The sequence below is a fragment of the Podarcis liolepis genome, assembly GCF_965112155.1.
Source record: "Podarcis liolepis genome assembly, chromosome: 1".
Lineage (NCBI taxonomy): Eukaryota > Metazoa > Chordata > Lepidosauria > Squamata > Lacertidae > Podarcis > Podarcis liolepis.
In genome coordinates this window covers 57,886,418-57,910,835 of record NC_139554.1, presented here as the reverse complement: position 1 = coordinate 57,910,835, position 24,418 = coordinate 57,886,418, and the positions used below count along the sequence as shown (strand labels likewise).

The following is a 24,418-nucleotide window of genomic DNA, read 5'->3' as shown; positions in this document are numbered from 1 at the left end:
AGCAATCCAACATATTCCGTTGAATAAGAACCCTGTATCTCATTGGGCACATGTACAATGGTTTAGTGGCCTACTTTATCCTGCCTTAAACATGCCATGGGACTTTTCCCCTTTGAACAGCAGACACCTCACCTCCCCAACCCTGTTTCCCATGCGCAATGCTATTTTGGAAGTTCTGTGTTTTGAAAGTGTCTTGCATGTGGAGTTGGAGATATTTCTCTTGATTGTGGGCACAATTTCCCTTAAAGTAAAAACTGACTTGGTGCCGGGGTCGTCCAACGATGGATGGAAAAACAGCCCTTGGAGCATCATCTCCGGCAAATCCAGCTTTGCAAAGTCCAGAGCCATTATCACAGACAAGTGCTGTGGTTTCTTCATCATCACACATGGCTCCTCAGTGTCCTAGGCTGTGGAAACAGCGGTTCAGGGGGAAGCCGGTCTGGATTATCTGGGAATAATTAAAACTACAAAATGTAATGTTAGAAAAATGGAGAGAGATAGAGATAGAGATAGAGATAGAGATAGAGATAGAGAGAGAGAGAGAGAGAGAGAGAGAGAGAGAGTAAGTTCTCTGGTAAGGTCAGCAAATTTATGAATCAATCCTTTAAAAATATACTGTATATCTAATTCAAGATAGCATACTCTTTGAGACCATGATTCCCAACATTCCAGGACCTACTGGCATGTCTTAAGCAAGCAAGTACTTTATTACGGTCACAGACCAGCATAAGCAAAACATCTAAATAAATAGCATAACAATACGAATCTAAGTGAATAATTATCAAATAAATAGGAGCAAGAAGCAAACGTAGATTTAAACATATACATAGAATACTTAATTAAGCATAGATGGGTGAGTAAAAATGTATAAGAAAAAATAAAAGATCAGTTAACACAGCTATATGTTTCGGGAAGTTTTTAATGTGTGACATTTTAATGTATTTTTAATCTTTGTTGGAAGCCACCCAGAGTGGTTGGGGAAACCCAGCCAGATGGGTGGGGTACAAATAATAAATTTATTATTATTATTATTATTATTATTATTATTATTATTATTATTATTACTACTACTACTACTACTATATGGGATAGGCTTCAGAAGTATGGATCTAACAATATGAGCCTTCAGTTTAGGATTGAATTGCAGCATAGACCATTCTTCGTCGAATATCTATCATGGCATATCTTGACTTTGGCCTTTTCTATCTGTTCCTAAAAGATCCTTTTTACTTGTGCTCCATCAAAATTTAAAGACTTACATTTTCCAGAAACTTTTGACTGTCATTAGCTGTTGTTTGCTCTCTGTGCTCTTTTTATGCTGTTTTAGTGATATGCTGTTATTTATTTGACTTTTTAAATTGCTGGCTATATAATTATTTTGATTTTGTTTGTTTGTTTCATATTGTTGACTCGGGCAGGAAAGGCGGGCTAGAAATTTTATTATAAATAAATAATCCCGGTTTACACATGAAGCCAAAATTTCCCACACTCCACATAACAGACGGCAGCATCACCCCTGCTGAATGCACTGTGCTCTGGTGGAAGGGAATATGTTTAGAGAGTCAGGGACCTTGAGCAAGAGGAGACGTCCTAAGATAAGTGAAGCTAAACAAAAAGAGGGTAGCAGTACAAGAAGGAAAGTGGGAGCGGGGACAGAAAGCCGAGTGGCACATGGAAAATAGACAGACAGCAGACAGAGAGAACCAGAGGTAGACAATACAAATGGGGGGAGGATGAGAGAGAATGGTAAGATTATGAGCAAGCATCAGGGATGAGACAGAACACAGGGAGCTGCTTTTTGCTGAGTCAGATTATTGGTCCACCTAGCTCACTAGTAGTCCAGTTCCAGCATCCCCAGGGCTGGTGTTTGATGCACATGAAGTTAGCCACAATCCAGGTAATCTGTAACTTCCTGATCAATGCTGTTTAATGAGTTGTCCCTTAAACCAGCTTCTATCCAAGTAGAAAACATAGCTGAGGTGTGTACACACACGACCACTGCATCTCTGCTGGTTTGCTAAACTGACAGTACAAAGGTGTCACCTTTGGACATTTCAAAGCACGTTTCAAAGCACATTTCAAATGCACACATTGTTCAAAATAACCATTTAAGTTAGGGATGGGCAACATGTGGCTCCATCTTGCCCATCCAGCATGGCGAATGGTCATTTATGATGGGAGCTGTAGTCCAGCAATATCTGGAGGCCATAGGTCCATAGGCCCCACCCCTGATTTAAAGAAACATCTTATTTAAAGCACCACCAAATCTCTACATTATTCCCAATGATATAAACAGTCATAGCAGCAAAGATCTAAAAATAGGCCTTCTCTGGAAAGTGTTGGTTAATGTTTTGGAATGGCAGCTGTTCTCATTAAGTGCTCACTTACAATAACTATTCTGTATCTGTGAACTGTGAGTTCCTTATCAAAAGGACTCTTCTGGGAAGTGCATCGAGACAAGTCTGGTTCCACTGACCAAAGACAACTTGCACATGTGCCTTCTGTTTGGGATTTTTCAAGTTCAGTTGTAAGGGAATAGGTACGTCCCTCCAACTAGCAACAACAGTTCTTGGCATCTGTCTTTCTTGAGAGACAATGGAGTGCACCTCCGGGAGGGGGGTCAAATTGCTGCGTTAGCAGCACCAAAGATACAAGCCTGGGCAATGTGTGTGGAGGTTCTGGGCTGCCCAGACGACAAGGCTCCTTTCTCTGCCTCGCTGGTCCAAAGGAAAGCAGAGCAATACGTTTGGCACCAGCTTGGCTGCAGGAGTTGGCCGAAGAAGGTGTACAAGGTGCCATCCATCATCTTAGGAACAGATTTGTGTAGGGTTTACTTCTTAGTCTTTTGTTCTCCTGAAGGTATCTCATAAGGCAGCAGAAGTTTAGGACCAGAGTTCTTCTAGATGAGCTACCTTCCCAGGTTGATGAACCCTATCTGCTCCTCACTTCCCACTACAGTACATGCAGAAACCACCTTCTTGACTGTTGGACCCACTATTGTCCTCATCTGCTCAATCCACCAGAACCTGTCTTCACATGCAGGACAAGTCACTAACTCACTGAGGGATTGAGACCCATTAGCTGGTTTAGCCTGGTTTAGCAAGCCAGACAAAGCCATTCCTGGGGTGTGGTTGCTGTTGCATGCTGACAGCTTTTAGGAGCCACAGGTGAGAGCTGAATGCAGGTTGGGAACCAAAGGTGGACAAACTACTCCAGAAGGAGCACGACATGTCCCCCACCAGAGGTATTACCCCTCCTCTAACAATCCATATGGCCATAGCAACAACAGAAACAATGAACAAATTGTTTCACAGCATAAAGCCAAAAACGAACAAACAAACAAAACAGAATAAAGCACACAAAACAAGCTCTTTAAAAAAATGGACGCATTTAGTCCACATTTATGCTCAAGTCGATTTGTTAGTTCCTTTTTAGATAAAAGATCTATTTTGAGGAGAGCAAAAAAGTGGTTCTGCAAGACTGAGAAAATTGGAGGCAAGAAGGAACAGGGGTGATGGTGTTAAAACATAGCTTGGAGCTAGGAGCTACAGTAGCAAAACTATCAGTACCAAGTGCATATCTGGTCTGGGTTGATATCCTACATGGAAGCAAGTTTCACAGAAATGTATTTAGGATTAGGATGCTAGCCAGCTGGACGCAAATTGATTTCTACTGATGCCTACTTCTGTATGGCGAAACAGGCAGTACTTAAATCATCTCCAAAGCTTCAATTCTAACATTTGGCTCGTCGTTTTTCTGTGACATGTTATCACATCCTGCATGAACACTTGTACTTCTGCCCCATGGAGAGATGTATGCACTCAAGACATGTGTGGAGTTCATCAGCCCTGTATGGGGTGATGAATAGGTTTACATTGGTAACTAATTCAATTTGTTTAGGCCTATAGTGTTAGTAAACTGCAGAGTATCCCACTGGAATAGCAGCAATTCATACAGTTCCATCAGATATCAAGTGGTTTTGACAGTCACCAAATGATAGTCAATCTAAAATCAAGGCACTATTTAATATGCTGCTCCAATGGGGTAACTTGAATTAGAAGGGAATGCAATTGTTTGTGTCCTCACAAGGAACAAGATCTTCAAGTATACAGTGGTACCTCAGGTTACATACGCTTCAGGTTACAGACTCCGCTAACCCAGAAATATTACCTCAGATTAAGACCTTTGCTTCAGGATGAGAACAGAAATCGCGCAGCAGCTGCGCAGCGGCAGCAGGAGGCCCACTAGCTAAAGTGGTGCTTCAGGTTAAGAACAGTTTCAGGTTAAGAACGGACCTCCGGAATGAATTAACCCGAGGTACCACTGTACTCAGAAGACCAGACACTCTCCCCCACACACACACACCTGCAGTAACATCAAGTCTTGTTTTATCTTCTAAAAGGTGAAACAATATATGGATGATACTTACCAAACACACCAGGGAATGGTGAAAAACAGCAATAGCTCCCTTGGAACAAATGAAATGATCTCACCTTCTATTTCATTTATATCCAGCTCGTGGAATGAAATTCATAGAACGCCTAGGTCTGCCATGCCATTTTTGGAAACATTTTTTTTTCTAGTTTGTGCTTATCAAAGCAACAGCTTAAAGCAGTGTTTCCCAACCTTTTTTGGGCAAAGGCACACTTGTTTCATGAAAAAAATCTCGAGGCACACCACCATTACAGCCCCGTGACGTCAGCGCGCAGCGTCAAGCCGGGAGGGACATGAATTGCTAGCAAATTACATAATCACCTCCTTGAGGGCTGGCTCATCTTCTCCAAAGGCAGAACCCCATTAATTAACAGCACAGACTCACACCATAGCCAAGATGAGGGGGGAAAACCTCAGTCATGCACAGTCATGCACATGTGGGGGCTAAATGAGGATGAAGACCGGGCAGAGAGCAGGGTTCAAATCACCCCACCTGGCCAGGACAATCCCTGGGTGCTCCCTTGGGCCACTCGCCTGACCCACCTCGCAGGGCTGTTGTTGCGAGGATAACACGGGGAGAACCACGCGCGCCCCCGGGAGCTCCTTGGAGGAGAAAGCGGGCGATGAATGCAATGCACGAAATATATGAGAGGCGACTAGGTTTTGCAGGTGAGGGGCCCCCGCCAGCCTCCGCTTCCAACACCCGGCGCAACGACGCCGAAGTTTCCCCCCGGGCTCGGCTCGGGGAGCAGCGCTGCTCCCCCCCGGCTCCCCTTCGCCCTCCCGGCTCTCTCTGCCGCCCACTGGGGACCCCCCCTCACCTGCCAAGTCCGGAGCGCCGGTGGAAGTTGCATGCATGCATGCAGGGCGCCGCGTTGCCATTGCATTGCACTGCACTCCATGCAACGCCTGCACGCATGCATTGCCTTACACGCCCACCAAGGGGTCTCCCCGCGATCCGATGCGTCCCCTCCGGCGCGGATGCAGCATTGCAAAAATAAACACACACACCCCCGACGCAGCCCTACCTGGGGGGCAGCCTCCGCCTCCGCCGCGGGGATCCCCGGGCTCCATCCTGCCGCCCGATCTCCGCGGGGGCGCAGGCAGGCTGCGCGGGGTCTGCGCGGAAGAGCCCCTGCCCGCCCAGCCGCCGCCGCTGCGCTCATTCCATGGCCGGGAGAAGAGCGCTTCAAACAAAACGCCCGGCCCGCCAGGCCACGCTGGGAAACGTAGTTCGCGCACCCCGCGCGGGCGCGGAGCCCAAGGGTGAGGGGACTATGGATCCCGGCAGCCCCCGCGCCGGGGACGGAGGGGGAGAGGCCGGGTGCAGGGATGGAGGGACGGGTGGGCGAGCGAGTGAGTAAGTGGCAGCCGCCAAGCCTTGGCCGAGAGCCAGGAAGGGCCTCCCCGGAGGAGGAGGAGGGAGGCGCAGAGCGGGAGGGAGGGAGGGAACCCCAGGGGTCATCTAGTGACAGCACCCCAATCAAAAATTTGACTTTAAAAAAAAATCTTTCGAATTTTTTAATTTTTCCCGCGGCACACCAGGCAACATCTCGCGGCACACTAGTGTGCCACGGAACAGTGGTTGGGAAACACTGGCTTAAAGGGCTAGATAAATTAGGGCAGAGTTTCTGATGCCATTGGATGTCTTCCCACTCTAAACTGCTGACAGTGGCTTCCCTCACTTCCTCCACTCTGCCAGTCTCCCTTTTGTCACTTCCTTTTCCAGTTTACACATAGGCTGAAATAATTTCTAAGCTCATGCCTAGAACTAGGGTTTTTGTTTGTTTCATCAGTACCTAGCTCTATGTTTATAGAGCTCTATTTATAGCTCTATTCATACTTAACAGGCACTGGTTTCAAAAGCAGAATTTACCATGTACAGTAGTGGTGAGCAAACTGTACATGTTGTTATCAGGATTCTGTAGTAGAGAGGCAGAAAATAGCCACCTTATCTTGAGATGAGGTGACTCTATGCTGAAAATGGGATATGACTCAGCAACTAGTCACTTACAAAGTGGTAATTGCAGTTACTTCAGTTCTGTGTCATGCACTTTTGATCTGTGTTGCCTACAGCACATTTTAGTATCTGATATCTCAAACACTGGGAAATGTATTGTGTGTCCGTCTCTTCAGGCATTGGGTTAACTTGGGGCAACAGAGTTGTACCCATCAGGCAACTTTCAAATCCAGAATTGTTCACAAATGCTTGGCATCAGTACCTACTTTTCAATAGCATTGTTGAATTTCCTGTGCTCAGAGAGAGCTGACACACACGTTAAAAACTTCTTAAAGGTGACTTATGCTTGTGTCAGAAGACCATTTGACTCACATATAGGGGTATTGCAAGTGGTGGCCCCTCACATCCAGAAAAAGCTACTCCAAAGGCCTAAGGGGCTGTCAGGGTAGTAAATAATGCAAGTGATGTGAGAGACTTACACTGGGGGTATGTGTGTAATTGGAGATTTTCTATATGAGAATGGAAGTGCTTCTACTCATGCAATTGGATCTATAGATCTAAGCCCTAGTCTGTGGTGGGGAAGTCCCCATCAACACAGCATGTGTTGAATACATGCTCCTTTCTAAGTGTGGGGGGGCCTTTCCTCTTTATTTGCTATATTTCCTCCTCCCATCAAGCCAGGACTATTTATTTTTAAACAAGGTATACATAGCTTTTTCATAAGAAATGTCAATTGTGGTGTAGGATAAAAAAAAATTAAATTAAAAACACAAAATAAAAAAATTAAATTACTCATTAAACAACAAACAAGAATTCAAAACCAATTCATCTCCCTGCTCCTTATCATATAAAATAGTAATGTTAATTAGAAGAACACACCTCCCCCATACATAATCAGTACTTCAGAATCTCTTTTGGTGGTTTCCATAGGATGATTAGGTCAGGAATTCCCTCTTCAAAGATGACAACATTGTTACTGAGAACTGCAATAGTCATGCCTGGTGAATGTTTCGCCTGGTGAAGACTGGTGAATGTTTCGTTGGGAGTTTTTGCTGCTGTTACTGATACTTATTTTTGTATCTTTATTTTTATGTGGAAATTGTTCAGTTTGGTTATGTAGCTTTTGATGTGTTTTATTTATTTTTATGACTATTTTGCTATGTTTGTAATTAGGTAAATCTTTTCATATTGTAAGCTGCCTTGAACACTGTTTTAACTGTGGAAAGGTGGCATACTGTACTAATAAAATGATGATCTCAGCTGCCATCTTAAAGGGCTGGTGAATTCAAACCCTTGATCCATACAGCATTGGGAGAGGAGCCACCAGAATGGCTGGATCCAAGGGTAATTCTCTCTGGATCCAAGGGTAATTCTCTCCAAATAATGGATTCCTGTAATTTCAGAGATGGTGCTTGGAACTACCTCCTCTTCCAACCATAATTTCACTGTGATTGCTACATATTTCAACATGGAAGAGATTGCTGAGTGACTAGAAGCACTTTCAGTTTTACAAGGCTTTATTCCAGTGACTAATTTTGGTGCAAAACCATTCTAGGTAATAATTTTTTTTTGTGTGTGTATTGTGATCACTACAGATCTATCTGATCTTGGACTCTTGAGAAATTATCGACCACATGCTATATTAGAATGATGCTATAATACAAGGACACAAACAGAATAAACACTTTATTTCAATATGCAAGGAACATTTTCAACTGTATTTGTGGATATCGGATAATTAAATAAAAACAATGGATAATTAAATAAAAACAACTTTGGCTTTGTCTCAATCTATCAATACAAAATGAATAAATGAACAAACAGCGGATAATTAAATAAAAACAACTTTGTCTTTGTCTCAATTTTTCAAAATGAATAAAGCACTCCATGGCCCTGGGCTAGTTTCTGGGAAGCTCAGAGAGACAATCCTTCCTTGCCGGACAGACTGGCCCAGAATAGGCCCAGAGGGATGGTGGAGTTAAACAAAAAAGAGTAGTTTGGCTAATATTTACATACTGATGATAAGGGGAAAGGTTGTCATTCTGAGCTTTTCCATTTATAAGATGCCTGTGAGACGCAAGAAAACAAAAAGATGCAGGGCCACTAAGTAACTGAGAAAGAAATAGCGAGATTTTGCCCTGCAAGTCAGCAATTGGGAGCGGCAAAGTCTTTGTCCCCGAATCCATCTCCTGAAAGAAAGGGCTCCTCTTTTTACCTGTTTAGAAAAGAAGCATTTGATCCTATTAGCATTGGGCATTCATGCTTTCCAATCAAACCCACAAAAATAAACACAAAAGGTGGAATTAAATGAGAAAAAAGTGTGTCATAGGTAAGTTGTGCAGGGTCTTTATTGCTTTCAATTGCAAGTGATCCACATCTATGCCATAAGATACTGAAGTATTTACAACACAACAACTTAGCATCATATTATGAAACTTGATTATTCTCCAGCAACCACTTTGTAATGTGGAGCAGTGGTGTAGAGACCGATATATATAATGACTGACATCTTGTGTAATAAATGCTTTTCAATTTTTAAGAGCCCAGGTACGGATCATTTATTTTCCATGGAGTTCCTATAGCAACTGTTGCATTTATTTATATTTCATATAGTTATGTACCAAAACAGTATCTAACTAGTTTACAAAAGATTACAACTACATCACTCAAAGACTCTTTTGGGATATAAATATATAAAATAAATACAATTCTAAAATACCCTAATCCTAGAAAGGCAAAGCAACCCCAAAGCGGACACTTTAAAGACATCTGATAGGCCAGGAAAAGCCTATCAGAACAGCTGAGTCTTCAGTTGTCATCTGAAGCTCATCACATTTGCAGACTCCTATACTGCAAGAGAAAGAGCTTCCCAGAAGGTCAGTGCTGCCACAGCAAGGCCCACTTCTGAGATATCATTATTGAGGGAAGGAGAACAGATAGCATGTGGTTCAGTAACAATCTGGGAATCTAAATTTCCCAAAATTGAGGTATGCTACCATTATAAAAATGGGGAAATCTAGTATTCCCACCCCCAACTTCACAGTGAAGGATTTTCAGCTATGATCCAATACGCTTCCTATCTGTCAACACCCCATTCCCCACCCTGCTCCCATCACCAAGGGGAAAGCAAGCTTTCTAAGTCTTTCTCTTTTTTTGGCCACCCTGATTTGCAGAGGGAAAATAGACATGTATTAGGGGGTGATCTGAAGAGCCATGAGTGGTCGAGTGCTTGCACATGAGGGCTTTAAAATTATCTCCCCATGGCCCATGCCCCAAGCCCCATGGCCTCAAAAAAGACTCCTCTAAGGTTTGGTGCCCTCTGGAGGGACACCCAATGACACTCAATGGGTCACCACCAGACCTGTACCTCTGTGCATGTAAAAGTACCGTACTTTCTATCAACTTCTGGGGTAGAGAACAGTGAAGTAGGAATAGGATAGAGGCCTAGGTAATTTGGAATCAGAACAGAAACATGCTCCAATTTAATATCTATATCTTTGATACCATAATAGCTCACCTTACCATACACAAACATTTTTATGTTTGGCCAACCAACCAATCAACACAAATCTTATCTTGATGATAAGAATGTATCGTTGTGCCCATTAACACTGCCTGCTGATGTGACAGGGGCAGAATCACTTACATAGGGCAAAAATATATACATCTTATGCCTTAGCAAACTAATGGAGAAGTGTTTTGGGGGTTTTTTTTAAAAAAAGTTGTACTGCTCTCTAATTCAGTTGCTGGAAACAATTTTAATATTCAGATATTTTAAGGTTAATACCAGTATTTCAGCGAAAACCCTTTTGAAAATAAATGACTTACAATTTGGTATTAGTCATCCACATTAAAGAAAATAATGTATCAGATTTACTTTTAAGATTTATAGGCTTACCTTACGTACTACCGTAAGTTCACTAGCGTTGATGATGAAAGGCTGCCTTTCCTCTTCTTCTACCTGAAAAGCACATTGTTCCGATGCTGACCTGGAATCAATCAGTTCAAGCCTTAAAAAAGAAATGCAAAAGGCTTATCAGATTCATGACACTTTTAAACTACTATTTATCTATGCTGATCATTCTTTGAATTTTAACTTGGGATATCAACCCTTTTAAAGAACCTGGTTCATCTGAACTGAGTCAGATCCTGTAGTTAAATGGAACAGGTAATTTCATTACAATTTTATTAACACTCCTTTATTAACGGAGTAGTAACCTTTATTCTGGAAACAGCAAGTAACTGGCTTTGAAGCCCATGCTGCTTGCATCATGTTCATAAGCATATACATGGATGGGATATACTGTAATATATAGGGCAGGATTCAGTGGAAGCCCTGCACAAGGACCTCCACTTGTACAACAGGGCTTCCCCACTCTCCCCACCCCCACCCCATGGAATTGGTTCAGTGGACCCATGAGAACCTCAAGAACAGCAGGGGGGAGAGGGAGGATTATTCTGCCTAGGTCTGGAGACGCCATTCAATCTACAGCAATAGCTGTATGAGATGTATGTGTCAAATATGGAGCACTTATTGAGTCTTATTGATAAATTGCTCCACTTCAATCAGCTGTTGGGCTTGGCCAGCACTGGTGGTGGGCAGGAACATTAAAAGCACACATATACTTATCACGTACACACACACACACACACACACACACACACACAATATACATCTCTCTAATAAATAATAATAATTTATTACTTATACCCCGCCTATCTGGCCAGGCCTCCCCAGCATGTGAGTTTAACACACGGACACATTCATTCATACTAACATTCATGCTCTCAGACAGCTGTTCTTGCATCCATTCTCCCCTCTTCCCAGCTCAGTTCCTACTTGCCTTTCTCTCAGATACAGTCCTTCACTATCTGCTATTGACCCATCTGATTAGCTGGGTGGTCAGGTCTGCCGTGTGGGGCCATGACATTGGCTGCAGTGGGCAAAGGAAGCCCTACTGATGAACCATCAGCCAGGTTCATGAAAAAGACTGCTGTCCCAGCACACTGGGCTGCATCTGGAGTGTTGTGGGGAGGTTAAAACAGCACAAGGACAGTAATATTTATAAATGGGGATGGGGATCACTGCGGGGGAGGAAGGTTTTAGCTTCACCCTGCCCCCAGCCTTCCTGATGCAGCCAGCAATCTTTCCCATGAACCAGTCTGACAGTTGACTGTCTGTACACTGAATAAAGGGGGGGCCAGGTCCCCTGAGAGTTTAGTGGGCTGCACTGAGAGTGACCAAAGATCGCATGCATGGGCACGTTACAGGTTGCCTGTTTCTGGCCTACGAATATCAGCACAGTTCGAGATCAGCCCCAAATACCTTTCACACGTGTTGCTACCTTTTAATATGTTCTTCCAAGAGCCCGAGGGCCTCTTCCGCAGCTTCCCGTCTATTCCTCTCTTCTGAGAGAGTCCCCATTAATTCCAATAAAGTTGGTTCTTGCCTCTGTGCAAGCCTAGAACAAACCCAAATTCCAAAGGAGGAAAAAAATAATGCAAAGCAAAACTAGTTTGCTTTATGTAGTAGTTTGTTCCTATTGGATTATTGTACAGTAATTATTCATCTTAGGTGGTTAAAATTTATGATATCATAATCTTACATCTTATCAAGAGAAATGAGCTCTAGGTTTAAGACCAGTTAATAAAGCATACTTTACAAATGAGTAGAAATAATTCTGACCTTCCGTTGATTTCAATGAAGTCCATGCTGTCCATTTCAATGACTTCAGCTCTTTCTTGAGGAGCTCCTGGAGGAAATTTTGCTTGAGTCTCACCCTAAACAGAGCAATATGGATATGCTGCTTATGTGGAAACTTCATAAAATCAAAATATTGTTTGTCTAGTAACATTAACTTATTTCACAACATAGTACTGTATGCAAACACTTCCATGTAGCTGTTTATAGTAATTCCAAAATGAATAATTAAAGTAAGAAGGATGCATGCCCACAATTGTTAGGAAGACTTCTGGAACGCAGGGGAGAAACTGGGTGCATGACAGAAGTGATAGCTCTGAAGAACTATGGAGTGGAGTGAAAACAAACTTTGGATAAGAAACTGGTTCCTGGTTTAATCAGACCTGAATCTCTTTCTTAAGAGCGGAAATCTCTGTCAGCAGACCTGAATGTCCTTCTTAAAGGTGGAAACCTCAGTCAGCCTGGACCGTGGAAAGCAGAGCTGTTAACAAAACCTAAGACAGTATACCAGTGTGAAGAAAATGTGGTTAGCAGCACTAGGCAAACCTCATGAGTGTTCTCGTACCCTGAGAAGACTTGAGAACAGATCAGTCTCATAAAACAATGTTTCTCAAAGGGTGTGGTGCAGGAAAGAATGATAAGTGTGGTAGGAAGATTCAAGGGCAATCAAAGAAACATTTAAACATTTCAATGTAGGATAGTATAGTTTAGTATAATATCATTTTTTTAAAAAATGTAGAATTTGGTTAGATATGGAGTTTGTCTCAAATTAGACCTAATATAAATGAGATTACTGGGCAAAACCAAGCTCACACCTCTCATTGAGTTTGTACACATACTTAAGGTACTTATGTAAGGGGCTTGTTTATAATTCTATTTTGGGGTTGATTCATGTTCTTATGTAGTTGCATTGCTTTATACTTTTTGGATATCCTATGATCACATTTTATTCTGTGAACTGCCCTGAGACCTCCGGGTATAGTGCGGTCAATACATTCAAAGAAGAAGAAGAAGAAGAAGAAGAAGAAGAAGAAGAAGAAGAAGAAGAAGAAGAAGAAGAAGAAGAAGAAGAAGCTGTGTTTTATGTTATAAATCAAGCACTGCTAGCTGTTTCTTTTGGTTCTCCAATATATTTCTTATGAATAATAAAAAAAAATTGGAGTGGCACAAGCAAATTTTAATCTGAAAGTGTGGCCCAGATAAAAAAAGTTTGAGAACTACTGTCCTAAAACAACACACAACTATTTCTGCTGGTGTCTGCCCCTGACCTGCCATTTGCCAATATAGCCGTACCTTGGAAGTCGAAAGGAATCCATTCTGGAAGTTCATTCGACTTCCAAAACTTTCAGAAACCAAAGTGTGGCTTCTGATTGGCTACAGGAAGCTCCTGCAGCCAATAGGAAGCCACGGAAGCCGCGCCAGACGTTCGACTTCCAAAAATCGTTTAAAAACTGGAACACTCACTTCTTGGTTTCGATTGTTCAGGAGCCAATTTGTTCGGGACCCAAGGCATTTGAGATCCAAGGTATGACTGTATAAACAATATTATGCTGTTATGGTTGCTTTTTCCCCTCCTCAAGAACCCAAAAGAAAGGCTGGAATGAGAGTGCTGCTGTCTTTCATCCTTGGCTTTAAAAGAGAAGCTCATTAAAATAGAAAGCACTCCAGGAGATTCATCAGAGAAAGTGTGAAGAATTTGACTCCAATTTATTGCTTTTATATTCTCTGCAGAAAAGGTTGGACACTGATACATCTCTTCAGGAAAAAAAGCAAAAAGCAGTCCCACAATATATAGTCCTCAGAAATTGATTAAATTGGGTTTTGTGGTAGGACAACTCCCCAGGCAAGTTTGATCATGGAAAGGAAACAATAAAAGAATTTTCACAATTAACAACAAAGTTTGCCAAAAAGTCAAAAAGAAGCAAAGCATTTTAAAATTGTGTTGGAAGATACAAGACGAGAGAGAGGAATTCATAAGCAACCTAGAGAAATCAAATATATAATTATTCAATATGAAAGAGATGTTAAGACATGTCAGTGAAGAAAACAAGCAACTATTGATCAGATTAATTAAGAGCAACCATTTCCAATCCCCTGGACAAAATAATTAAAAATGATACAGAAGTTGGTAATGTTATGTGGAACTTCTATATTTCCATTGTTTTTAAAACAATTTTTCTTTCAAATTGTGGCTGGAAAATTAGGCTTTTTTCTTAGCCAGGACAAAACATGTTTCTTCTTGCATTTATTTCTAATTAAATGCAAAGAAGGGAGGGGACTCCAACCTACTCACAGATCTCGGATCAACATATCTAAGCCTCAGAAAACTTCTGGGGCACAGATATATAAAACAAGTGGTCTTGCCTGAAGTGTAGATTTGCGAGTAGGGATGCTGGAGCCAATGGGATGGCCTATGTCCTCGTCATGTAACGCTAGGCAGGAGCAAAGAATTGTGTGAAGCAGGCTGGACTCCTCAGTTTTCCGGATTTGCCAAGAGGCAAACACTGATGGAGTCACTGAAATAAAAGGTCTGCCTACTTCTTCTCTCCATGGCTCAAAAATCTAAAGGAAGAAATGTACTAGGTATCTGAAAGGCAAGGAAATTATTATCAATAGGCTATATCTTCAGTAAAGTGCATCGGAAATCTCCCTTGGCTCCAGCATCCCTACTAGCAAATCCACACTTCAAGTAAGACCAATTGTTCTATTTACTTCGTGGGATGCTGGAGGCAATAGGCTGGGACATACCACAGTAGATGAACAGAAAATGGGTGGGTCTCAGATCTGAAGAACCCAGCTGACCTTGTTGAGTGCAGAAGCACCTGAGTTGGCTGGGGCAATTTGAGGGACTCATAAGCAAGGAAAATACAGGCACTAATCCACCTCACCAAAGTAGCACTGCTGACCCTAACCTCAAAGGACGATGGGTGAAAGGATAAAATACAGAGTCCATCTTCTGGAAAGCCTTTGTCCAATGAATGTATACTTTCAGAGCTCTGCAAGGAAAGTCATGCTTTTTCCCTGGGATATTTAGTGTTAGAACAAAAGATTGGTAAAACCAGTTCTTGTTGGTTGAAATCTAGAGAGTAAAACCACCTTGTCTTTATGAAAAACACATGTCAAGCTGTCGAAAGAGCAGAAAGTTATGACACTCGTCTAGCTGTGGTGATAGCCACCAAAAGACTTTAAATGAGAGGTTTGAGGAGAAGTTTGTTTGTTTGTTTGTTAAAGACAGAAATCTAGAGAAAAAGACAAGGAGGTGAAGATGAGATGAAACAAAATAGACTTATCTGACGAAAAAGGAGAGCCAGGAGGAATGACTGCTGCGTCAGGCAGGAGGAAAAACTCAGGAGTCCAGCCTGCTTCACACAATTCTTTGTTCCTCACGGGATAAGGACATAGCCCATCCTATTGACTCCAGCATCCCACAAAGTAAATCTACTCATCACACAGGAGGTCCAGCTCCTCTCATCACAACTCTGGCAGGACAAGACAAAGGATACCTTCTCTGCCAATGAAGTTGGCTCCCTGCATGCTAATGATCCACACTTTGCTGCCCATGCTTCTCTTAATACTTCCAGTGTCACTGCCAGAAAAAGCTCCCTGATCCCCTTATGAGGAAACGAGGCAAGCTGCTTTTACCTGCGGAAGGCTGAACTCCAATTGGCTCTCATATTCTCTCTTTCGATTTGATATTCTGTTTTCTTTCTTTTTAAGTTCATTTTTACTACGTAGGTTGTCATTTGCAAGTCGCTCTATTGCAGCCTTTGACTCATACAGTGAGATAGTCTGTAAAGAGAGTTTTTCAGTTAGCTTCTGCAGCTCTTCATTTGATTTTGCAAGCTTTCCTTCTGCACTGTTTAAATCTTTCTCAATTTTTTCACTTTCTGAATGTGACAATTTCACAGATTTTTCCAAGTCCAATATCATCTCCTGGTATTTAATAGAATCCTTTTGCAACTGGTTGATCTCCTGTTGTTTTCCCCTCAAAAGTTCTTGCAACTCTTTAGTTTTGTTTTTTGTCTCATGATTGTCTCTCTGAGCAGTTTTCAGTTTTTCTTCAAATACTCTGACAAGATGCTGCTGTTCTTCTTTTTCTCTTATTGTGTTGCATTTCTCTGCTTTCAAATTTTCCAACTGCTCTACAAGGAGGCTGTTTTGTATCTGCGTGGCTTTCAGTCTGTCTATTGTTTGATCCAATTTTTTGATGTGGTTGAGCAACTCGGTCTCCAAAAATTCTCTCTCATTTTTTACTTTATAAGATATTTCTTGAACATTTTCTAATTCTTCTTGTAAGAGACATTTATCATCCTCTAATATTTTAATTCTTTCACCAAGACTGACTATTTCCTGATTAAGATTTTTACAATCATTTTCCAACTTTAATAAAGAGCTTTCCTTCTGATGCAGAGATTTTTCAGCATCTTTCAACCTTTCTAACAAAGTTTTGTTCTCTTGCTTTAAGATCAACATGCTTTTCTCTTTTTCTGAAATCCCCTCATTTAACAAATGAATGTGTTTTAATAATGACTCTCTTTCACAGAGGGAATCACTTATCTTGGACTGAACATCACACTTGTTCAATTCCAACCGTGTTTGGAGGTCCCCGAGAGCAGATTTTGTTAGACTAAAATCCTTAAAAAGCTCCTCATTTTCCTTCTCTGTTTTCTCCAAGGCTTGCTTTAAAATTTCAGAAACTTCCTTTAATTGCTTATTTTCCTCCATTAGCTGCTTGCTCTGAACAACAGATTCATCAATTTTTCTTTGATAATCTTCCAAGCACAACTTGTGCTCAGATGCTTGCTTTTCAGCTGCAATCTTTAGTTCACTTATTTCCTTCTGTTTAGATTCAGTCAGCTGTTTCAGTTGTTCCTTTACTTGTACACTTTCATCAGCTGCCTTTTGAAGCAGCTCCTTAAGTTTATGTGTATCAGATTCTCTCTCTTTTACTCTGTGAAGAGCTTCCTGCTTTTCTTTTCTAGTGACATCAATAATGTGCCTCATTTCTGCTATTTTACTACTAATATTCTCATAGGCCTGAAGCAGAGACTCATACTCTTGCTTTAATTCACTGTGTTTAGCTTTCCAGCCTGTTAATTCAACTGTCTGAGAATCTTTTAAGGAATTCAATTGAAAAGAAAAAGCTTCCTTCTCTTGCCCTATGGTCTGCATGGTAGACTTCAGACTCTCACACGCAGCAGTTAGGTTTTCATTTTCAATTAACAATCTAGCATTTTCTGCCACAAGAGTCTCCTCTTTATACAGTGCAGTACTCAGGTTTTGTTTTTCTCTACCCAACTCAGACCTCAGCTGTCCAAGGGTGTGAACCTTATCAATCAACTCTTTGTTTTCCAAAACCAGTAACTCCATTTGATCTTTAAGAGTTTTGTTTTCCTTCAATGCTTCTTTACGTGATATTAAAGCAGCTTGGAGCTTTCTTTGGAGACGTTCCCTGTTTTTCTCTTCAGCATCATACTTCTGCAGTTGAGGTTGATAGCTTCTGCCATTTACATTTTCTTCTATCCGTTCCCAATCTGTTGGTAGAGGATCTTGATCACCTATTCTTTCAGTTAATGTTTTAATTCCTGTATTAGTGACATCTAGCGATTCTCTTTCTGTGCAAATGACATCTTCCAATGAACTACAGAAGTCTGGGCCTTGAACACTGTTCTCCAGCACATTATCAGAATGCGGCCACACAGTTTTTGCATCCTCTCTTACACCTGCCACATTTTTGTATGCACTAGAAACTGGCAAAACCTTCTCACGCAGCATATTGAATTCCATCAATAGTTGCTTGTTTTCTTCACTGGGATGTTTTTCAGTTTCTTTCAGACTTGTTAGGTGATCTTCATGTTTTTTGTGGAGTTGACTCTTTTCATTATTCACAGTTTTAACAGCTTGCAATTCATTTTTATATGATTCTAGTTGTTGCTTAAGCAGACCTTGTTCAATCAACATATTGTCTCTCTCTTGTTTATAGTGTTGTTCCTGTTGCTCAACAGAAATCTTCAGTTTTACTGCTTCTTGCTGTACGCTACCAAGTTCAAGTGACTTCTCTTTTAACTCTTCCTTAAACTTTTCTTTTTCTTCCATAAGTCTAGCATAGTTATCACGAAGGTTCGCCATCTCAGACTCTTCCATTGTCATCATACTTACCGTCTTTCCTGATTTTTCAACCCTGACATCAGCCTTCACATTTAGCTCCCCAGACTCTGTTTTCTGCTGAGCATTTTCACTGTGCCTAAGAGATGTATCGGTGTCCAACCTTTTCTGCAGAGAGTATAAAAGCAATAAATTGGAGTCAAATTCTTCACACTTTCTCTGATGAATTTCCTGGAGTGCTTGCTTTTCCTTTTTAATGAGCTCAAAGTCTTTTGTTAGTTCATTAAAATCTCCTCGTAGCTTAGCATGCTCTTCTTTTTGCTTCTGAATTTGTTTAGTGTTTTCTTTGCGGACCACAAGCAGTGCCTTAAGTTTCTTTTGCAGGATTTCCTTGTCTTTCTGCAGCTCAGTGACTGGATTCATTTCATTAGGTTGGTGTGTTTCGTTACTACAGGAACTTTTGGTATTTAGGGTAGCTTCCGACCCATTCGTTTCCTTGAATGTTTCATCTCTCTTTGCTATTTCACCTTTGAGGTTTTCTATGGTTAAGAAAAGTTGTGAACGTTCCTCTCTATGCATTTGATCTCTCTCATTCAGCACAGACTCCATTTGTGCAAGCAGACAATCCTTCTCTTGAAGATAGATCAAGTTCTTATCAGACATACTTTTTTGTTCAGCTATAGTAGCTTTGAATTCTGTAACTGCTTTCTCCAGCTGCTCCAAGTGTTCTGCCTTGGCTGATAAGGTTTCACTCATGTCATTTATCTTCACATCTTTTTCTAACAATTGTGTCTTCAGTCCTTCAAGTTGGGATTCGAGATCTTTGTTGTGAGCCTCAGCATTTTCAACCTGCTTTACTAAGTCATCAATTTGCTCCAGAAAACATTCAGTCTTTTTATCAAGCTTCTCATTTTTCTGAATTAAGTCCTTCCTTATTAGCAAAGCTGCTTGAAGTTTCTTTTTCAGATTCTCTTTTTCTTGATTTATTTTTTCCAAAGTAATATTTAGCTGCGCCTTCTCACACACCAAGTCTTTTATGGTAGCTTCTTTGTTGGTCAATACAACTTGATTGAGTTCAAGTTCTTTCTTATATTCTTCTACCTGCTGTGATAATGTACTTATCTCTTCTGTCATGCTCTTCCTTATGGCTTCTAGTTGTTGCAATTCGATAGCAAGCACATTTTTTTCCTCAGAGAATTTTACCATTTCATTAGACATGGATTCCATGACTTGAGTAACTGAGCAATCCTTTTCTTTTAACTGCTGGCTTAGAGAAGTAATTAAATCCTTCTGTTGGTTAGTTTGGGAACTAAAGTTTTCTATCATCTGGTTTTTATGCTCTATTTCTTCTAAAAGTTTTGCTGCTTTTTGACATTCGGTGTTCAGTGTCTTGCAACTACTTTCAAGCTCTTTTTCTAATTTATCTGTCTTCTCCTGGAGGAAAACCACCTCCTTCCTCATGTTTGATAATGCAATGTCCTTTTCTTCACGGACAGATTGCTGCCTACGTAATGCATCCTTAGCAGTACTCAGTTCGTTTAACAGATGTTCAATCTCAGATTGGTCAGCAGCTTTGGCCTTTTTAAAGTCATTCTGCATCAACTCTTTCTCTTCCTTCAAGGACAACATGCTTTCTAGCTGATTATTCAGATGATGTACTTCTTCCTCTCTCTCTAAAATAGTCTGCTGCAGTGCCATTGCTTCAGCTTCTTTGCTGATAATAGTATCTATCGCAGCAGAGAATTTTTCCAATACAGTCTTAGCTACTTGCTGACCAGCGTCACTGTCACTGTCTTTGAGGAAGTACCTACTACTTGACAATGCAGCCAGATGTTTGGCCAACTCTGTTTGAATAATGTCCTGTTCTTGATGCAAAGATTGAATTTGATCCTCTTTTGATTTCAGTTTCCTTTCTAAATTACTCAGTTGCTCAAGATTAACGTCATTTTGCTGAGTTGCCCTAGCAAGTTCTGCTACCCATCTGTTCTCACTGGCTTCTAATTTTTCATGAAGTTCTTTTAGTTCTTTAGATTTTTCCTCTAATTGCTTCTGGTACTTAACCAAGTCTTTGTTTTCCAGATTCAGTTTATCAAAGTTCTCTTGTAAAAGAGCTTTATCATTTATTAAAGAATCTATTTGTTGTTGCAATTTTTCTATGACCTCAGAATTTAAATATTCAATATGATTAGCCTGTTCAGTGCATTTTTCCTGTACAACCTGTAGAGCTCTCTCTCTCTCTTGAATATTTTGCTTCCACAGCTCAACTTGTTCTAATGCTTTATGATGCTCTGATTTTGCAGATTCAATTTCTACTATCAAAGAGTCAATTTTAATCTGGCTACTGGCAATGCTTCCATCCTTCTCTTGCAAAAGCTTTTTTAGTGTAGCAGCACTTTTCTCTAGCTCTTCTCTAAGTAGCTCAGTATCATTGGTAAGAGCCTGAACATTGCTTTCTGATAGTCGAACACCGATATCTTTAAGAAACCCCGTGATAATCTCTTCTTTTTTACTCAGGGAAGCACTGAGTTCATTTTTTTGTTCATACAGAGCATCAAATTTGCCCTGCAAAGTTAAGAAAATGTTTTCTTTTTCCTGGGCTAGTTCTTTTAACTTTTGAATTTCTTGCTTCAGTTCATTTCTTTGACTATGAAGTTGAGAAATTAACTGTGACTTTTCTTCATTTTTTTTTAGTTCCTCTCTTAGGGTTTTCACAAGATTAGTAGGATCCAAAACAGAAGCCTCTTTTTCTGCTAGCACCTGGCTAATGTCGTTTATTAATTTATTCTGATCACTTATTTCCTTTTTCAAACAAAGATTTGATTCTTCTGCATCAGTAGCTTGCGTCTTCAAAGTCTCACATTCATTCTTTTTATCTTCAAGTTCAGCCTTCAGTTCACTGTTAATCAGTGAAATGTTATTCACTGCTAACTCCTTCTCCACAATGACTGCTTTTAATATTTCTGCTTCAGAGGTCAAACACTGTACAAGTTTATGCTGCACAGAGGAAGTCTCAGAAATACATGTTTGTAAATCAACACATTCCTTCTCCTTTTGTTTTAAAAAGTTATTTTTCTCTGTAATTGACTTGTTTAACACTTCATTGTTTTCTATCATATTTTTAAGTTGACTCTGGAGATCAGAAATTATTTCCATATTCTCAGACAGTTGAACTCTAAGAAAATTAGACTCATCAGATTTACTTTTAAATAATTTTAACTCTTGATCTTGCTTCTTAAATTTATTCTCTTTCTCTTGCACTTCCTGAGTAAGGTGACTAACTTCACTATCTAGAACCTGTACTTGGCTTTGCAAATCTGAAATAATTTGCAAATTATGCTTTTCATCTACATCTTTCTTTTCTTTCATTTCCTGAATCAAAACTTCCCTCTGGGAAAGAAGAGCCTCTTTATCACAAAAACTGCTTTTTAATGTTTTCATTTCGCTAACTAAGGTATCAATTTGGTCCATAAAAACTAAAATATTATTAGTCTGCTGAGACAATTGTGCACTTAAGGGCACTAGTCCTTCACAATTTTTCATTAATGTAGCACTGGCTATTTCTATATCTGCTTTCAATTTTTCATTTTCTAATTTCAGCATATGAGCTTCATGTTTTGTGGACACAATTTCAGACTGGTGCTGTGTTAACTGATGCTGAAAAGCATCACATTCATTTGACTTAGCATTGCAAACAGCCAAAGCACTATCCTTCTCATGTTTCAAAACATCCATTTCTTTGACTAATAGTGCTAGCTGATCATTTAATTTGGTACACTCTTCTGTTTTTTGTGAAATCTGCCTGCAAAGATCCTCAAACTCCGCCCCTTTAAATAATAGAGTACTGTCTTTGTCTTCAAGCTGTTGAGATAGCTTTATGTTATCACATTTAAGATTTTCTACTTCTTTTTCTAACACAGTCATGATAGCTTGCTTTTCTTTTACTTGCTTAAGTAATGTATCACCATGCTCAGTTTTTTCTTCAATAGATCTGCTTTTTATTTTAAGCTCCTTTTCTAGGTCTTTAACCTGTTTCTGTAATGATGAGGTTTTTTCTTCCTCCCGATTAAGCTGTTGGACCATCTTATCATACTCTGTCTGAAGCAATGTTTTGTTTTGCTGCTCATCCTTTAACTGAGTGATATAAGACTGTCTTTCTTTCTCCAATTCCTTTGTTATCTCTCTGCTTCTGGAGAGCTCATCAGCTAAAATGCCACACTGTTTCTCTTTCTCCAGTAACTGCTCTGCAAGTGAATTTTCTTTTTGCTTTACAAGGCCTGAGAGTTCTTCAACTTTCCTTCTTAAGGTCTCTTTATCGTGACTGACCTCTGAAAGCATTTTCTGGTGTTCTGTGGCATTAGCACACAACTTACTCTCCAACTCAGCCATGGATTGAGCACGCGTTAACAGTTCACACTCTTTCACATCCAGTAATTTTGACAAACTCTCATTCTCACTAATCAGCTGTTGCTTCTCTTTCTCCATAGTATGTATCTCATTTCTAAGCTTTTCACTGGCTTTAAGCTGATCTGCAAAACCTTTTTCTTTCTGCTCAAGAGCTGCTTGTAACTGCTTGTTAGTCATGATGGCAGTTTGTCTTTCGGTTTCCATCTTATTAATTATTTCATGTTTTTCATGCAGCTCATTATTAACTTCTCTCCACTGCATTTCCTTGCTATTCAGTTCTCTAACTAACTTAAGCTTTTCCTTTTCATTTTGCTGCTCCACAACTTTAAGCTTGTCTTTTAGGGATAACACAATCTCTGCTTTTTCTTGCAGTGACTTTTTGACAACTTCTAGATGCTCAGTATGTTCAGCAAGTTGTCTGGATAAATTAGCTAAATCGTCATCTTTTTTAGCATTTTCTAAAGTGAGCTGGTTGTGTGAATCTTTCACTGATTTCAGCTCATTCACAAAACTTTGTTCTTTGTTTTCTTTTTCTTTTAGTAATTTGTTCAATTTCTCCTTTGCAGAGATATGTTCATCGACCTGGGATTTAAGATGGTCTGTTTCCTCCTTACATTTTATTTCTGTTTCTTGCAATTTTTTAGCTGATTTACTTATTTGTTCTTTAAGCAATTTAATTTGTGACTCACACTCCATGAGTTTGTTGTTGTAAGTAACATCACGAGTCTTGATTGCAGAATGAAGATCTTTAACTGTTTGGCTAGTCTCTTTGATTTGCCTAACAAATTCTTCATTCTCTTTTGTTTTACTAGCGTTTTCCATTTTCACCTCTGCCAGTTCTGATTTTATTGCACTTAACTGCTCAGAAAGTTCTGAAAGCGTTCTGCCTGCACTGTTCACATCTTCGGTTTGTACATCTTTCAGCAACTGGGCTTCCCTTTCAGCCTTGGACAGCGCTTCTTCCATGTCTCGCATTTCATCCTCTTTGCACTTGATCTGGTATTTCAGAATATTAATCTGCTCAGAATACGCATTTATATTTGAAGTAATAGCAGAAATTTCTTTGTCTTTCTCAGCTAAAACCTCTCTGAGGTTGTCAAATTCTCTTTCACGCCTCTGGAGGTCTTGAATTAGTTGAGACCTCTCTTCTAAATGACTTGTGTTTAATCTATCAAGTTCTTCATTTGTCTGTTCAAGATCCTGTTGCATTAATTCTATAGCAGCATCCTGTTTCATGGTCTGAAAACAAAAATAAAGAAAAAAATGTCTAAGTGCCCAAAATTTAATATTAACTCAACAGTACTATTTGTAGTTGGAATCCAAAAAGATGTTTAGGTTCACCCAGAAAACCATAATTTTGAGGAAGTAGCAAAGGGATGGTGCTAACGCAATTTAATTTTCCTTCTCTCCCCCCCCCACCAGATGAGTGACCACCTCCTATTTCCATATAATATACTGTTGCCATATACTGCTTCTTTTAACTGTTGTCACATCTTATCGTACACTATATCATATATACATGATATGACCTCTATACCATATACTGTTGCCATCTTGCTTTGTTTCAACTACATTTTGATATGATGCATAAGGAGCTGCTTTTCAGGAAAAATTAGCCTCTAAGTTTCCTTGGGCTAATGAAACCACTTTTACAGTTCTGTTTATAGTTAATCTTTATTTTATTGCTCATATATTACATATATCACTAAACAGACAATGGATTGTATCTAATGAAGTTGCTCTGTTCACCCAAGGACTTCCACTTGCACAGCCTGCCCTTTCTCTACTACCCCTGCATGCCTCCACTTCAAACC

General features: G+C 40.2%; 2 protein-coding genes and 1 long non-coding RNA gene across 16 annotated transcripts in view; 1 reads left to right on the top strand and 2 right to left on the bottom strand.

Annotated features, from left to right (window-relative positions):
- The window catches only part of LOC310688535 (actin, alpha cardiac muscle 1-like), a 28,339-nt gene extending 22,124 nt beyond the window's left edge, over positions 1-6,215 (bottom strand). The window contains exons 1-3 of one of the 6 annotated variants that reach the window (XM_083465081.1): positions 6,031-6,215; positions 4,430-4,605; positions 260-448 (exon numbers count right to left, since the gene is read on the bottom strand). In XM_083465081.1, the coding sequence (XP_083321207.1) occupies positions 260-388 (129 nt within the window). In that variant the 5' untranslated portion in view covers positions 389-448; positions 4,430-4,605; positions 6,031-6,215. Of the gene's footprint in view, positions 1-259; positions 465-4,429; positions 4,606-6,030 lie in introns of those variants that run through there. The other 5 variants (XM_083465079.1, XM_083465077.1, XM_083465082.1 and 2 more) reach the window with 5 other exon arrangements.
- Positions 6,216-8,065: 1,850 nt separating this feature from the next.
- LOC310687166 (uncharacterized protein) overlaps positions 8,066-24,418 on the bottom strand; it is a 44,256-nt gene continuing 27,903 nt past the window's right edge. For 7 of the 9 annotated variants that reach the window (XM_083461901.1, XM_083461904.1, XM_083461906.1 and 4 more), the window contains exons 21-25: positions 15,738-23,843; positions 12,081-12,175; positions 11,740-11,856; positions 10,293-10,404; positions 8,066-8,609 (exon numbers count right to left, since the gene is read on the bottom strand). In XM_083461901.1, coding sequence (XP_083318027.1) covers positions 8,451-8,609; positions 10,293-10,404; positions 11,740-11,856; positions 12,081-12,175; positions 15,738-23,843 — 8,589 coding nt within the window. In that variant the 3' untranslated portion in view covers positions 8,066-8,450. Of the gene's footprint in view, positions 8,610-10,292; positions 10,405-11,720; positions 11,857-12,080; positions 12,176-15,737; positions 23,844-24,418 lie in introns of all 9 variants that reach the window. The other 2 variants (XR_014516287.1, XM_083461905.1) reach the window with 2 other exon arrangements.
- Positions 12,182-14,641, top strand: LOC310689206. The gene is made up of 2 exons (XR_014517402.1): positions 12,182-13,081; positions 13,134-14,641. It is a non-coding gene; the product is annotated as an uncharacterized lncRNA (long non-coding RNA).